This window comes from Catharus ustulatus, chromosome 24, assembly GCF_009819885.2.
Source record: "Catharus ustulatus isolate bCatUst1 chromosome 24, bCatUst1.pri.v2, whole genome shotgun sequence".
NCBI lineage: Eukaryota > Metazoa > Chordata > Aves > Passeriformes > Turdidae > Catharus > Catharus ustulatus.
In genome coordinates this window covers 3,814,910-3,831,676 of record NC_046244.1, presented here as the reverse complement: position 1 = coordinate 3,831,676, position 16,767 = coordinate 3,814,910, and the positions used below count along the sequence as shown (strand labels likewise).

The window sequence follows — 16,767 nt, the reverse complement described above, 5'->3', positions numbered from 1 at the left end:
AGCCCCTCAGAATTGCACAAGGTCACACTCAACACTGTCATTTACAGTCACTCAAATTTGTCCTGTTACTCATTTTATTCAAGTCTGTCATGTCATTTATGTTTACCACATCTGCAACACATCACTTTTCCAACAAGTATTGTCAATAAAATCACCCCTCTGTGTTTTACAGTGCATTTCACCTGTTCTTTGACATCCACTTCCAAATTTCTTTCCTTTAACCTCATTTTATTTCTTCAGCACAACCAACTACCTACTGGTTAAGTATGCTGTGTTTTTCCATCAGTCCCCATTAAAAGTATTACAGCATCTTCTCAACTGGGTCTCCAACCTAACAAAGAACATGAATTGTTAATAACCAGCTCCTGTCAAATCATATTTGCACCATGGAAATGCTGCTTCTCTGTATCTGTTCAGAGTAACAAATCCAAGGTCATGTGAAAGAGTATCACAGCAGGTCCTTTAGAGAAGTAGATAAAAGAGGATAAATATTACTCTGTAAACTCATCATTTTAATGTCCAATATCTGCTGGGAAATTGTGGAAAAATTGCTTCACTTCCTTGGTGAAACAAAGTGCTTCATTCATTTCAGCCACAGCCCACTGATACTTTCTTAGAGAAACGTTTGTCAGCCTTCTCTGATAACATGAGATACACTGAATTATATTTCCAAAGGAACTGTAATCCTCCAGTTGCCCAATCAGTCCATTTCTCAAAAGGACTGTGCTACAGGACAACGACAACAGTTGGTCTCATGTTAACAAAACCAACAACAGAAGTTCTAAATTTGTAATATGCCCCAAACCAGACAAGAGCAAATTGTTGTGTGCTTAATTTGTGTCACCAAGAAAGGTCACATGCTCATGGAGTCATTACAGGGAACAGCAACTTCTCCCATTTTTCAAACAGTGAAAACAAATCTCAGAGCACAAATGTACTTGTCCTCTGCTCAGTTAACTGCTACATGCAAGATGAAAGTCTGATTTTATCTAAATGGGTTAAAATTAGAAGTCTTTTGCACACAACTGTTAATAGTGTAAAACAAAAACTAAAAACAGACTACAGAAATAAAATGTGAACTGTAACATAACTTGGACAATTTAATTTGCAGGTAAGGAACCAGAAAATAAAACCAGAGCAGAGTAGAGGGTGACACTGAACAGTTCAGGATTTGGGAGTATGAGTTAAATTTCAGCACAAAGTCCACTTTGTTTTTGCAATCCCTGACAAGGGCTGCAAGATCAGAAAGACTGGACTTGCTGATCTTTACCTGCAACTTGAAAGGGAACACTTTGCAGGAAAGGCCACTTCTTCCTCAACTCACTGCCACTTGGTTAAGACTAAGTCCTTGGGAAAAGCCCAAGATAACTCTGAGACCTGGCTGAGGATCCAACTATGGCAAAGGTGGGTGTGTGGACGTTCTGATCCCAATCCCAGCTGGACAGGTCAGCTATCACTGCACTGAGCTGCTCTACACACAGCTCACTGTCTCCACACTCTGCACTTTTACTGGCAGCAACATATGGAAGTTTGCATTGGACTCAGCCCTGAATAATGGTGATGCCTGAGAAAATGTCCCCAGATTTCTATGAATCAAGTCACTTTTACAAACATCAAGCCTTCCCCATTCAACAGTCAAATTGTTTCTGATGGACTGCCAAACAAAACGAGATCTGTATCTGAGGGGACTCGAGTGAGGCATCTGGCTCTCAACTAGAGTTACAATAATGTATAGCTGACTACTCATTTCCATGGCATTTTGCAGCAATAATAATCAAGATGATGGATTTTCAGCTACTATAATACTCTCACTAGAATAACTTTATGTCAATCAGCACATTAATAACAGTGCCTCTCTGAAGTTCTGTGGCATTAATCATAGTCAATCAAAAGCTCTCACAGAACTCTGATAACAAAGTGAGTGTAACAACAGAATTAACTCTTAACAGCTGGTAAGCTCTGAGTGCTCACAAAGCTTCATCCTAAATAACTCTCAGGCACTGGTGATCCAAATAAATATTGTGTTTTTCCAGGGGAAAAGTGTATAAATGGTCAGACATTGCCTAATTTCTTAGCTACAAATGCTGAAATACCACTGAGTCTTGTTTCAATAACTGAAATAAACCCAAGCAGAAAGTCAATCTGCTGTAACATTTCCTTGAGGAACTCAACCCAGCAAGTGTAGGCCGGTGAGAATTCTTCAGAACAAAGTCATTCCTGTCAGTCTGTGTAAGGCTCTTGGCAGCAATGACAAAATAAATTGGAAGGTTTGACAGATTGAAAAAAAATAAACACACTCTTGTCTTACCAATGTTTTTTCTTTCTGTTCATTTGGAAAACATACAAAATAGTTCATAAATAAAACACAAAATTTCTTTGCTATTTTGCAGGTTTGTAATGCAGTGGTGTGAGAATCTCCAGAGAACTGACAAACCCAAGTTACCTTCTGAAGGAGATCTCATTAAAGAGCTCTCAGCCACACACTCAAATGGAGTCTCATGTCTCCATGAATAAACCAGGTATCAAAACTTGGTGTGCACACTCCTGAAGTTAAATGTGCTTGTTCACCACTGCATAAAATTACATGGGCCCTCAGTATAAGACATTCCCTGTAAATAATACAAGTAAAATAAATGGTCAAGGCAAAATCTTGGCAAATTGCAATTAAAAAGTTTAGTACAGTTAACCATACAACATTATTCATATAAATTCTGATCAAATGGTTTTGAAAATATAAGGCATAAAAAAGAATCTAGAGAAAGGCAGTAGAAATGATTCAGAGGTACAGAAGATTTTTTTACAAGGATTCAGAGCCTTCCCTAAATAAAAAGATGGTTCAAGCAGGAGGCAAATAAACTCAGAATACACTGAAAGTCAATAACTGACTTTACCTTGCATCCACCATAAACCCCAGAGCCTCCAACTGGGAAACAAACACTGAAGTGGGAGATTGCACAGGAGAGTCAGGAAACCACAGAAAGAGCAACAGAGGCTGGTAAAGCCTTGACTTAGTGTGAGGGAACACAAAGCAATTCAAGAAAGGATTTTTCATGTGAGCAAAAGTCACCCAGATTTAGTGAGATGTAAGGCAGTCAGCAGCTCAGTGAGTTTGTTCTCTTATATTCTATAAGCAACAGGACAACTCTAAATCACGAAATACTTGAAGAAATAAAAAACAAAAGTACTTGTTTCTCTAGAAAATACTGCCTATTCTCCTCTGCAGGAATTCATCCCCTTCCAATTCTGGAACAAATCCTCCAAATCTATCTCAAAGCTCTTCCCTAAAACAGCAATCACCAAATTTTCTCCACATCTTCCACACAGAAGCATTTAAACAATTCTATGAGTCAGAAGAAAATGGTCTAAGAGAGTCTTGGAAAATCTCAATACAATAAAATATTTCTACAAGGAAACTGGTATTTCAATAGCAACTTAGCTTTTAATTTATTTTCAGGAAAATCAAACAGTATTTACTAAGAAAGGAGCAGAATAATTTCCAAATGCAGTGGATTATTTTTTGAAAATTAACAGTGAAATATCAGCTGCTTTTCTTCCAGGTCACTCCTTGCTTCAAAGCAATCCTGATCAACTGAAAAAAAAAATTATTAATAACAGAAAGCTGCCTGGTGCCTCATTTCACTTCCCACTGTAGATTATATAACTGAAGACATTTGCAAATTTGCTGGGAAATGCCACAACTCTGGTCTAGATATATTTTACTTTTTTAACTTGAGAAAAGCAGTCTAAGGCAGTGTGACTAAAATGCAAAAGTATGAAAAAATACAGAACACTTGAGAATCTGAGTTACCAAATAACCCAAGATTTTTTACTGTTAAGTAACTACATACATCTCCTTTAAGCAGACATTAGTAGCTAGAAATACAACTTAAAATCATCTGGCCTTCATGGTTGTTGTAAATCAAACACAAAAGCCCCACAGAGATAAAGTAACAGTGTGTGCAAGGTGCCTGCAGTACTTCCAAAAGTTTATACTTCAAACACTGATTTTAAGGGGCCAACACAGGCAATCCAGTGCTGAATTTTTAAATTTTCTTAAATACAGACAATTTAATTTTTTATTCCTGAAATGAAGGTTTATTTTCTCCCATTTTTAAAGCCACAGGCAGAAGCAAGGCTGGAATGAGTGACACCAATTTCACTGCTCTGAAAGCACAGAGCAGCTGTCCCAGGAACTGGGGGCACAGCTGGAGAGGTGAAGAAGGGAATTTAAAGGAACACAAGTCTCCCTTTCACAGGCCCCCCTGTATGGGGGTTAAAAGAAAACTTGCACTGCTTAGAAGACCTCAGATGATTGAGTTACTCTCCAGACAGATGATTCCATGAGATATGGTCCCTTGACATCCCAAATGCTGCTTCTGCACTGGAGCTGTATAAAACTTCTTGAAAATCAATGTGCTTTGGGGAAATCAAAGTAAATTCCATTTTGAGACTTTGTTCCAGGTTATTTTGATGACCTCTTCCCTCCTCCCCTGTCTTTTTCCAGTCACTGGTTAGGAAATTTTGAAGCCTTGAACTCCTGAGATTTTTCTTAAATTTACTGGAAAAGAGCTTAGATAACAATATCATTTCATGATATCCTTGCTTCACCTGTACAACTTACACATCCCCCTATAAACTATATTCCAACTCATACACAATCATTTTTATCACAAGTTCTTTTCTGTTTAGAAACAAACTTAAACTTAGTCCAAGTATAACCTTAATAAATTTGTGTAATTAAAAATAGACAATCAGGGCATCATTTGACCATGATTTCTATTTGGGATGATATCCAGATGGGAATCCAAGGCCTAACTTTTATAAACAGGATGCATATTTATGCCACTCTCAAGTATAGCCAATGATTTGGAATTACATGAGAATGTCTAGGAAATTATTAATTAAAAAAAAAGAAAAACTGCAAGGATTTCTACTATCACAGAATTTAACCTGTTTGTTTCATCCCTATGTTTTCCTGTTCCCCAGCAGCAATTTTACACTGTTCCAGCAACAGTCACACTTTCAGACAAGACAAAAATCAGTGTAACTTCCAGGATGACAGAGTTTATTTCCATGTGGGAAGCAGAAGCCTGAAGTTGCACTTTGCATTCAGCCTGATACAAACCAAAACACAATAATTATTTGTAACAGCCAAGAACTGATTCTAAACTCACCCACCTTCACCTCACACTGCCTCTGGGCCCATGTTGGTTATTTTGAGTGTCCATACAGTTCAAGCTCTGCCTGAAACCCAGCAAGAACCATGGGAAGCAGCAACATTAGCAACAGAACCATTTAAGGTAACAAAGCTTTCCAAGATTTATTAGCAATGGTTTGAGACTTTCAAACCATGCTGAACAATCAGCAGGGGCTGCCCAGGACACAGGTGACCCTGAGGCAGGTGCTCTGCCTGCACTACAATACAGAAATATTTTAGGAGTTGACACAACTGTGGCTCAGAGGTCATTGGGTTTCACAAGCCACTCCAGCTGCATTATGCAGCATGTGCTTTGGAAAAGACTTTTGCCCCCCTGGAGAGTCTGATGCACCAGTGCAGCTCCCAGGGAGGCACCCACAGCCCAGGCCTGCCTGCTATGAGGGGAACCTCCAGAGACAGAAACCAGCACACGAAAAAGAAAACACTGGCCTCTTCTCTCCCCAAAAAAGGCTCTTTTAGAGGTATTACATGCAAGCAGGGCAAGCTTTCATCCTGAGTAACATCAGTATCTTTCTTCCACAAAACCAGACTTCTGATCTGTCACATAATCTGTAACAGAAATGAGATTTTAGCCTTGTTTGATCACACTTTGGAGCCCATGCAGCAGCTTAGAGGAGATTACAGCCTGATAAAAACACTGCATATCTTTATGTATGACCATCTATTGAATGACCATCCCTTCTTTAAAACAAAACAAAACTTTAGCTACTTAACAGTTACTTTTTTTCAGAAAGACTGAGTCTGAAGCCAGAGGTTTCATGTGTTCTTTTTGAAGGAAACACTGTCCATGTTACTGCCCACTGCTACAAGTTATTCCTGTCATATGCAATGAGACAATAAAAATCCACACTACTTCTCTCAAGGACACACGAACCCAACTTGCAAAGTGAACCCAAGCTTTTTAATTTCCTTAGAAGGAGAATTAATGAAAGATCCTGTGCTAATGTATCTGATTGAGCAGATTTCCCTACAAGCTTGGCAGGCAGCACATGAACTGCAACCTGGGAGAAACAATGATAAATGTTTAACAAAAAAACAAAATTTCAGAAAATGCTAAAGAAACAAAAAATCCCTAATCTCAGCTCTTGGGGGCCATGCACTGGCAGTTGCTGGCTCTGAACTGTGGAGGTAAGGCAGTGACAACAGCTTGGCTCTGATAAAAATCTGTGGTGGTACCCAAGTTCACCAGGGTTTCCTTTTTGCATCCCCACGCCTTTCAACACCCTGTTATCCCACTAAATTTCTTTCTAAATCTCAAATGCACCTTAGGAACATCACACAGTGCTCCCATGCAGGAAAATAAATTAGCAATAACTACCTTTTCCCTCCAGGACTCCTGAGTTGCTGTGCATGGTAAAAGGAAGATGTAGAGGATTTATTCCTCCTAAGAAAAGCTACAGCTAAGGCAGGCAGGAGTCATCAAACATGAACACCTGGGGACTATAAAGCAGTTTGAATGCAGAACACAAAACCAAAAATATGCAGGAGAGAGATGGGGACCTGGAGGAACTGCCAGGTGCCAGGCCAGAAACAGCCTAAAGGAGATTATGGACCTTGTGGCAGGGATCAGTGGCAAACAGGGCAGCTCAAGGTCAGGGCGAGCAGCTCAGTGTGGACTTTGTGTCTGGCCAGCTCCTGGCTCACCCAAACCTCACAGCCTCAGCCTGTTCTGGGAACTCACTCTGACCTACAGCACCAGAGGGTTCCATCATTCCTTCAGGGAGGATTCCTCCTGCAACATGAACAGATTCCAGCAGTGAAAGCCTCCCCTGACTGACTGGGCCATTTTCAATAGCTGTGAAACGCTCACCTCTCCTCACCTGCCAAAAGCTCATCACAGGGATGGCAGGACAAGGCTCTTTGTAAATGATAAATATCTTAAATGATAAATATCTGCTCAAGCACAAGACCTAAGATGGATCAAAAATTCAAAAGGATGTTTGTTTTATTGAAAATAGAATAATTTTAAGTTTTATCTTATAACTACATAGTCTGTATCACTAAATTACAATAAACCTCTCAAATAATGTCTTGTCTAGTCATTCCCAGGGTATTAAACTGTCACTTTACTTTTCTGGAAAATGCAGGACACACTTATTCACAGTTGTTGGAATTTACCAATTCTTACTTGGTTATATTTTCTTCTCAATATCTAAGACAACAGCGTGCAACATAGGCCAAAATAAATTTTTTAAAAATTATTAATCTGTTTAGGCCACTAATGAATTCAAATTTCACAGCCCTCTGGAGGAGCTCCTCTCTAGCAAATTTCTTAAATTGCTACTTAATTCAAATATTACCTTATACTGACTCCCAATTTTTCACAGATATAAATTTAATTCACAAAAATCTTTCTCTTCCCATTCCTTTGTATCATATGTATAAAACTATTTATTTTTTAATTAATTACTTTTCAATCATATTCATCATAATTTCCTTTATTTCCCCAAACCCCTCAAGTCTAGGGTTAAGAAGCTTCCCCATCCAAGAATACAGCTGAATCTACAGAAGCAGAGATATGAGTAGAAACCATTCTGGAATCCTCACTGCAGCTACTGCTACCAAATCTGCAGGATAAAAACTGTGTATTTCTTGTAAAAAAATTGCTGTGAATTGCAAATATTAACAGATGTTACTACAAACACTAAAATAACAGAGTAAATGCAGAGTAAAAAAACTCCAATGAAACCTATGAAAAACAAAACCATAAAATTTCAAAATATCAAATGAATTGCCTCATCAAATTACAGCTGAAACATTAACAATTCAAATCAACTAAATACTAAAGAATTTGGTCTTTCTGCTCCATGAGACAAGAGTGTAACTCCATAAATAGATTATTCTTGGTTATTCTTACATGCTTCATCAATTTTGTGCTTGGAGTTGGTATTCACTGGGTTGCTTTTTATTCAATAATTGTGAGCCTCATTAAGGAACTTGTGTTTATAAAAAGGGGGAATAGATTTACTGATCCTAATTATGAAATCTGTAAAATCTGTAACAGTTAAAACACTAAACCTACAAAAGAGTATAAAATCAAAACCCAGAAACCAAATTAGTTCACTGGTATTTTTACCTATAACTTCATGAATGCAAATCAAACTTCTATGCCATGAAAAATTACCTTAGAAATTATTCTGTCTGGCTTTTCTGATTTATCATATAATCAAATTCTTGCAGGTTGTTTTTCTAGCCTTTCAGGTAAATCACAGGCACACAAATTCCATTTGCTAAGATAATGCAGATTTAGGTAAAAAATAACATAATACAGCCTGTAATTTACCAAGTGCTACTTATATATGTGCTAAATATGCTTTTCATTATAAAACAGAACTTAGTGCTTGAATTTCAGTATTTGCTTAACCTGTGAAACACTATTCAAAATAACTTTTTGCACTACAGTCCCCTCTCCTCAATCTCATATAAAAAACTTACACAATAACTCTTCAATATCTGACCTGTGAGTTCCAGTCAAATGCACTAGCTGTAAGATCAGGCCCTACATTTTACATTAAAAAATTTACAATGATGCTTCTTAAAATATTATCTTTGTTTGGTTCATTGGTAACCTCTAGACTACCAAAATGTACATACTCCGATGCAAGAGGAATTGATACATCTGTGCTATAACTGCAAATATTTCCCTCTTATACCTAGTCCCTGTAACTAAAGGCTTTGTTGTGATTTTGGCCTAAAACGTTAGTGAAAATGTCAGTTATATAAGGCCACGCGTGGAGGCACACGCACTCTAAAAAACCCTGCTGCTGAATTAGTCATGGAAAAAAATAATGGATGTCTGCTCTGACATACATATTCAGAGAGGGAATAATGCGTTTATACCACCGAAACTCTGTCCCACCCTCCCTCCTCACCCAAGGCAGCCAGGAGCAGCCATTCCCACCGCCTGCCAAATTCCAGAACCAACAAACCGGCCTAGAAACTACAAGAAATTAAAAACCGCAAGGAAATAACAGGAGCGGAATTCTTCACTTGGCTCGACTGCCGTGCCCCAGACCCAGGGCTCAGCCTCCCGTTCCCAAAGGATCGGGGCGGCCCCGGGCCCGGCTCCCCCTTATCCAGAGCGGGATCGGGGCGGCCCCGGGCTCAGACTCCGCTTTTACCGGGGAGGGATCGGGGCGGCCCCGAGCTCCGCTCCCGTTCCAAGGAGGGATCGGGGCGGCCCCGGGCTGTGCTCCCGTTCCAAGGAGGGATCGCCAGGGCCCCGAGCTCCGCTCCCGTTCCAAGGAGGGATCACCACGGTCCCGAGCTCCGCTCCCTTCCCAGGGAGGGATCGCCAGGGCCCCGAGCTCCGCTCTCGCTTCCCACGAACAGATCGGGGCGGCCCCGAGCTCCGCTCCCTTCCCAAGGAGCGATCGCCAGGGCCCCGGGTTGCGCTCCCGTTCTAAGGAGGGACCGCGGGCTGGGTCCCCGCCCCACGCGGGCTCGCTGCGGCCCCGCTGGCGGAGCGGGACGTTCCCCCTTCCCGCGCCGCTCCCAACTTTTCCAGCCACAACTTCCACGTTCCAGCCGCGGCGCCGCCGGCCGGGCCGGGCCCTTCCCTCCCTCCCTCCTCTGCCGGGCCGCGGAAGGTCACGGCGGCCGCAGGCCGGGCTAACCCGCGCGCCGGCGGCCACGGGGCCGGTCCGCTCCGTACCTCTGCGGGCCTTCGGGGAGTGCCGGCGGCTGCGGGCGCTCGCTCGCTCCTCCTCGATCGCGGCCGCTATCGCCGGGTCGTCCTCGCCATTGTACCACACCAGAAGCTCCTCGCCCGCCGCGATTGGCTGCCGGGACACAACACAGGGCGCGCGGCCAATCAGCGCGCGCGTTGTTGGCGGGGCGGGGAGCGGCTGCGGAGGCGCCCGCGGAGCGGCCCCGCCGAGCCTCGAGGGCGCCGCCCCGCGCGCCCCCTGCCGGCCGGAGGGCGCAGCGCAGCCCCGCCCCCGGACCGCGCCGGGCACGCAAATAACAGCACACACAGAGAGCACAAAAACAGCCCAAAAGAGCCCAAAAATAACCAAAAAGAGCCCCCCAAAAAACCCAAAAGAGCCCCAAAAACAACCAAAAAGAGCCCCCAAACCAGCACCCAAACAGCACCCAAAAGAGCCCCAAAAACAGCCCAAAAGAGCCCCAAAAATAGCCCAAAAGAGCCCCAAAAACAATCAAAAAGAGCCCCAAAAAACAACCCCAAAAGAACCCCAAAAAACCCCAAAAGAGCCCCCAAAACAACCCAAAAAGAGCCCAAAAAACAACCCCAAAAGAGCCCCAAAAAACAACCCCAAAAGAGCTCCAAAAAAAAACCCCCAAAACAACCAAAAAGAGCCTCAAAAACAACCCAAAAGAGCTCCCAAAAAAACCCCAAAGAGCCCCAAAAACAACCAAAAAGAGCCCCAAAAATAACCCAAAAAGAGCCCCCCAAAAAACCCCAAAAGAGCCCCAAAAATAACCCAAAACAGGCCAAAACAGCCCAAAGAACACCCAAAAGAGCCCCAAAACCAGCTCCAAAAATACCCACGGACTGTAACACACACACACACATACAAACCCCAAACTGCAAAAAAAATCATATAAAAAAATCATCCCATCAAAAATCCACAAGAAAATTTAGAAAAACCCCTCGAAAGTGATAAGACCCAACAAAGACCAGAACAAGACCAAAATAAAAGATAACATCTCAAAATGGCAAAAAAAAAAAACAGGAAAAAATCAGAAAAAAAAGACAACACCTCAAAAAAACCCCCAAAAATCACAGAAAAAAAAAAAAGTGAAAAATCATGGAATGTTAAGGGGTTGGAAGGGACTTTAAAGTCCATCCAGTTCCATCCCTGTCCAGCCTGGCCTTGGACATTTCCAGAGATCCAGGGGCAGCCACAGCTCTGGGCAGGGTCTCACACCCTCCCAGGGAACAATCTCTGATCACTGAACATAAATTTCCCCTCTTTCTATTTCTATTCTGCTCCTTGGCCCATCACTACAGTTCCTGATAATGCAGAGATAACATCAATACAGTTAATATTAATACAGTTATAGAGTTAATTATTAATGCAGTCCTTGTGTTAATAATTCATACACAGTTGTTGTTGTTATTATTACTTTTGGCATTACCCTTTCGGCTGTAATGTCCCAAATTGTGTTTTGTCTCAAATAGTGACATTGATTTAAATCCCAGTGCTCATTTCTATGGATATTCACTGTTAATTCTTTTCAGAGAGCAGCCAGGTTGGGACAAACATACCTAGCCTATACAAAGCATTCAATAATGTTAATTAATTATAATATAATAATAAGTTACTGCTCAGGCAGCCACTACAGCTGGATATGGAGCAAAATCTAAAGATCCAGGAAGACTGTCACAGTGGGTTATTGGGAAAACAAACATGTTTAATAAATCCACTTCATCACAAAAATAAAAGGTTTGCTTGCCATTCCAAATTGATTATTTCTCTTATTTTTAACCAATTTAAAAAACAATCACAGACTAAATTAGTCAAATTGGCATCACTGCAAATGCTACCCATATTCCCAGCACTGCAACAAAAGAAACTCTATTGATCAGTTCACTTCACATGCTCCTTAAAATATCAGACTCAAACTAATAAGTCCCCAAGTTGGCAGACTAAAGATTTTAACTTACTTTTTAAATCTTCCTCATTGTTTCTCCATTTCCTGAAGCATTTTACCCAAAACCAAGAAAAATTTCAATGCCTTAAGTTTAATTCCCCTCTTTCAGGGTTAGTGAACATGGGGCTGAAGGAGACCAGATCCTATTTTCAGTCATTACATCACAGCAAAGGGTGGCCTCAGATTTTTATTCCTAGTCTGAAGCCAAAGGGTGATTTTGTATCAAGAAGAAAAGTAGTATTTCTTTCTTCTACAGCCCATTTTTTAGTGGGTCTCACAGCACATGATAAAGGTGATAATTATCATCATACCCCAGACACTGGAACAACAAGAGGTGCAAGATCCCAACAACTAAGGGAAGAATAAGTTCTAACACAAGCAAAGCCTATGGCTTGGCTTCCTTGAGTCCCAGAGGCCTGACAGGATAAATAGTGGCAAAATTATTTGCATGGCCTTGGAGCTGGTGAGCAGCAAGGAATGGAGGAAAAAAAATGCAAAAAACCCCTTATCATCTAAAAAATATACAAAGATCTGGATGAGGTTTCAGGCAATGCAAACACAGGGTGATAATGAGCACATAATTTGTTGGCTGCATGGCTGGAGCTAACGTTCAACTTGATGAATTTAGTTTTATTGTGACTGCTCTAGAATCTAAATTAAGCCCTCTAACCTTGTGCTTCTAAAATGAGATGCAGCAGCAGTTTCTCAGCCAGACAATTAAAGCTGCTCCCTCAGTGGCAATGAGATAAGGACAATAGTAATTTCATGGTTATAAGCTGCACCTGATTATACAGGGTGTGATCAAAGGTATCTGTTCTATCACCATCTGTTGAGGGTGGGGGCAGTGATCCTGATCTCTGTGGGAGATATTCTGCTAATGGGCCATCCATTGAAACCAGGCAGGGCAGTGTTCTTTATCTTTTCACAACCCATCCTTCCTCCAGCCAGTCATTTTCTGCTCATGGCCATTGAGTCCCACTGTGGGACTGATAAAATTACTGCATCCCATTGGGAGTTGCTCCAGCCGGGGGGAAGAGCCCAACATTTCTTACCAAGATAAAAACAGAGGGTTTGGGACACTAAGGGAGCCCCTTTCTCCACTGGACTCCAGAGGAAAACCGGATTTCTCCACATCACCACTGGAGCTCCGGAGGGAAACTGCACCTTGTACAGGAGCACTGCTCCAGCTGAGCCACATCTGTCACTGCAGGAGGATGCAGCCACCATGGAATGGGACTGCTGCCAACACCCTGCCTGACGGGTGTCAGGTTGTACTCTGACTGTGTCAGGGTTTGGGGTTTGTTCTTTGTAGCACTGTATTTCTATTTTAATTTCCCTAGTAAAGAACTGTTATTCCTAATTCCCATATTTTTGCCTGAAAACCCCTTGATTTCAAAATTATAATAATTTGGAGGGAGGGGGTTTACATTCTCCATTTCAAAGAGAAGCTCCTGCCTTTCTCAGCAGACACCTGTCCTCCAAACTAAAACAGCAACTTTTCCTTCTTTGTCCATATATAAGCCGCACCTGATTATAAGCCGCACTTTGGGTTTGGACCAAAATTTTAGTCAAAATGGTGCAGCTTATAATGGTGAAATTACTGTACACTGAGCAAGTGTCTCTTGTACCACCACTCCTCTTCCTGACACCCTCTAGTAACAATTTCAAAACCCAACCTCCTCCAAACTATTCCCTACAGATCCTTGGTGTGTAGCAGTGTCAGGCTGGGACAGCCTGGCTTAAAAAAGGTTTGAATTTTGGGAAGGCTCATTAAGTTAATGATTTCCATCCACTTTTTTGTGTTTTTTGTTTTAACTGCAACATTTAAGTGTCCTTAATTGGAGTATTTTCTGTTCAAAAGGCTTACAGTAAATTGAAAATTTGTTATTTTCAAGAGTAATATCCTAACAAGTTACTAACCTAAGAGGTTCCAGCACAGATTGTCTAAAAATCCAATAACTGTGCACATTCAAGCACTCTAATGTGTATTGTACAGACTGAGATTTGCCTGCCCACCCTCAGCAGAGTATCTATTTTTCACCACAGACACTGCATTTTACTGTGATATTGTGCTGCTGCACCTGGCTGTGCCTCATCTCACCAAACAAAACCAAAGTGAACAGTCTGACATTTACTTGTGTGAATCTTTCACACTCTGTAACCCAACATTATGTTGCTCTCTCCTATGTAACAGGGAGGATCTAGAAGTGTTATAAACCTGTTGGGCAAAACAATCTTCCACAAGCAAATCAATTTAATTTTCATCAGGGACAGTTTCATAGCCAAGCCTTATCAGAAGACTTTTTGAAACTGAGTTTTCCCTGTATTTCACCTTTTCTAGAATTCAAGTTTTGTGTGTGCAGAACAACACTACACAGCAAGCTCCTCTTATGAACAGAGGCAGGAAAAGCTGAAACTGCATCTTGAAGATGTTCCCCTGCAATATCACAGCTCTCACACAGGTGTCCTGGGGAAAGCAGATGCAAAGCAGCTTACAAATACCCTCACCCCTTTAGGAAAGATGAAGAGAAAAACATTTGCTTGTGCTCACTCACAAGTTCTGTTCTATGACTATTCATGGAGAGCAGGGAACAGGGAAGTTAAAGCTCTACAGTTCTGAGGTGGCTCCACACCAAGCAAATTTGGACTTTGTTATCTCAGCAATGAGGCTTGGAAATCAGCCTGTTTAACTTACAAATTTAAAACCTACAAAAAGCTGAAAGAAACCTTGGGAAAAAAAAGACCCCATGACTATACTTTCAGTGATTCAAAGTAAAGCAGAATAAGATTCCACACAAGCCTCTTGAATTCTCCTTTGGGGGTAAATAAAACCTGTGCTGTTTATTTGTCAGCAAGTGGAATTCCCCTAAATTTATGAATTATGATAAAGATCAGGAAAGAACCATGTGTTCATATCTGGGCTGGTAAATTGACAGCAGGTTTGAAATGGCAGGGTAGAGATCCTGACATTATATGCAAAAGGTAAGGACATTTAAGATGTTCTTTATTGCATGCCTTCTTTTGTCTCAGTTAGCAGTAAGGTGTGACTGGGATAAAATTCATTAAGTTTCAAGAGACAACAACCAAAGGAACAAAAGGATATTCCAGTGCTGAGACAAGGTATTTGTTAATCTGTCAGCAGTGCTCAGCCTCTTTCAGCAGTACAGTTGTTTTCCAAAGAGCAATATCATCCATCAAATAAACGAATTTTTAATATGTGAATGCTTGTCTCTGTCAGGACTGAAACTTTTGCAGAAAAGATTTAATGAGAAATTTAAAATGTGAGAGTGACACCAGAAGCACTCCTGTATTAATGAGCTAGTGGGACTGTGGGCAAAGGCAGAAGAAATCCAAGATAAAGTGTCTAGAGAAATCAAGGCTGGCTACAGAGCCATATTGGGAGCCAGCCTCTGTGAATAAACACTGCAGAGAAGTCAGCAGTCTGGCTGGCTACAGTGAGCCTCTACTTGAATGCCATTACAAAGTTCAGAAAATGTTTAGAAGGTTTCTTCCATCTAGCTTGAGTGACCTAAAATACAACACTTACCTACTGCTGCACTGCCCCATAAACTTAAGTCACTCTTTTATTAAGATACCAGTTACTTACAGACATTGTTGGCCTCACAAGGAAATGGAAGGAACAGCAATAGTGCAAAACCAAAACTACATATACCTCAAACACCCAAAAGTATTTTAAAAAATCCTAAGTCAAGCTACACACACTCACTGCTAGGAAGTCTTGATCAGGCATTCAAGAAATACTTTAGAGCCATAATATCTTAACCTAACATGCTCCACCATTATAGCTTAATATTTCTTTTCTTTCCTTGATTTGGGAGGTAAAATGCTTCAGGAATTACACCCTTTTCCCTGCCTCTCCCTCACTCCCTGAATAAAACCAAAATGGTATAAAACCTTGAGAAATAGTTTCATGGAGCTACCCATAAAAGTCTTGACAGCCAAACTTTGTCAAACAATGTACAGACTATAAAAATAACTGATTACTGCAAAAGCATCCTCAGCAGAAAGAACCCTGCTATCTACAGAAATAGAAAAACATTTATTTCATATACTCTGCAGCTTTTCATTCTAGTTTGTATTAAATTTGGTGCTACAGCAAACCATTATCCAGTAAGACAGTGTTGATACAGACTGTAGTTTAACAATAAATCTAATGTCAACTGTATTGGCAGACAAGATTTTGTACCAATATGTGTAGCATTTGCAGTGTTTCCAATGTTTCATAAAATGTAATATAAATAGCAATAAATAATAGTAATATAAATAGCAATAAAATTGCGTAACAGAAATAGCAATAAAAAAAGTTTACTAATAGAGCAGAATAAAAAGAATCAATAATAAAAGCAACTGTTCAGGCAGTGATACCTTCAGACTCTTGTAGTAAATGGTCCTGTTGATCTCCAGAGGGAAGAGGTTCTGCTCCTTCCCCGAGCGCGCCCAGTTTATGTAGCGCAGCCAGTTGCCCTTCTCGGGGTCGGTGGCATCCACACACATCCAGCCCAGGTTGGGGTAATACACCTGAGAGAGAGGCACAGAGACCTGCTCACACCACAGCACACAGCCCTGCACTGCAGGGACACACAGCACCCAGGGCCACCCCAGGGCAGGGACATCAGCAAGGGCAGGGACAACACCCAGAGCCAGGGCTGGGCTGGGCCAGTGCTGCTGCTCCTCTGCAGTCTGTCAGAGAAATTGCTGCAGCTGGGAAAAACCCACTGAGAGAATGCACAGAATTCACAGAATCATCAGGTTGGAAGAGACCTTCAAGATCCTGGGGTCCAAGCCATGCCCCAACACCTCAGACCATGGCACTGAGTGCCACAGTCTTTTTTGGATATCAATTCATGGCCTGCAATCCCATCTCTGAAGGCTCTGGATTCAAAAGCCAAAATCCTTAAAATATTTTACAC

At 41.4% G+C, this 16,767-nt stretch overlaps 1 protein-coding gene across 3 annotated transcripts in view; it reads right to left on the bottom strand.

Moving 5' to 3' along the window:
* Positions 1-16,767, bottom strand: part of LOC117006768 (PR domain zinc finger protein 2-like) — a 62,567-nt gene that overhangs the window by 28,751 nt on the left and 17,049 nt on the right. For all 3 annotated transcript variants that reach the window (XM_033079343.2, XM_033079344.2, XM_033079342.1), the window contains exons 5-6: positions 16,223-16,375; positions 9,873-9,999 (exon numbers count right to left, since the gene is read on the bottom strand). In XM_033079343.2, coding sequence (XP_032935234.1) covers positions 9,873-9,999; positions 16,223-16,375 — 280 coding nt within the window. The remainder of the gene's footprint in view (positions 1-9,872; positions 10,000-16,222; positions 16,376-16,767) is intronic.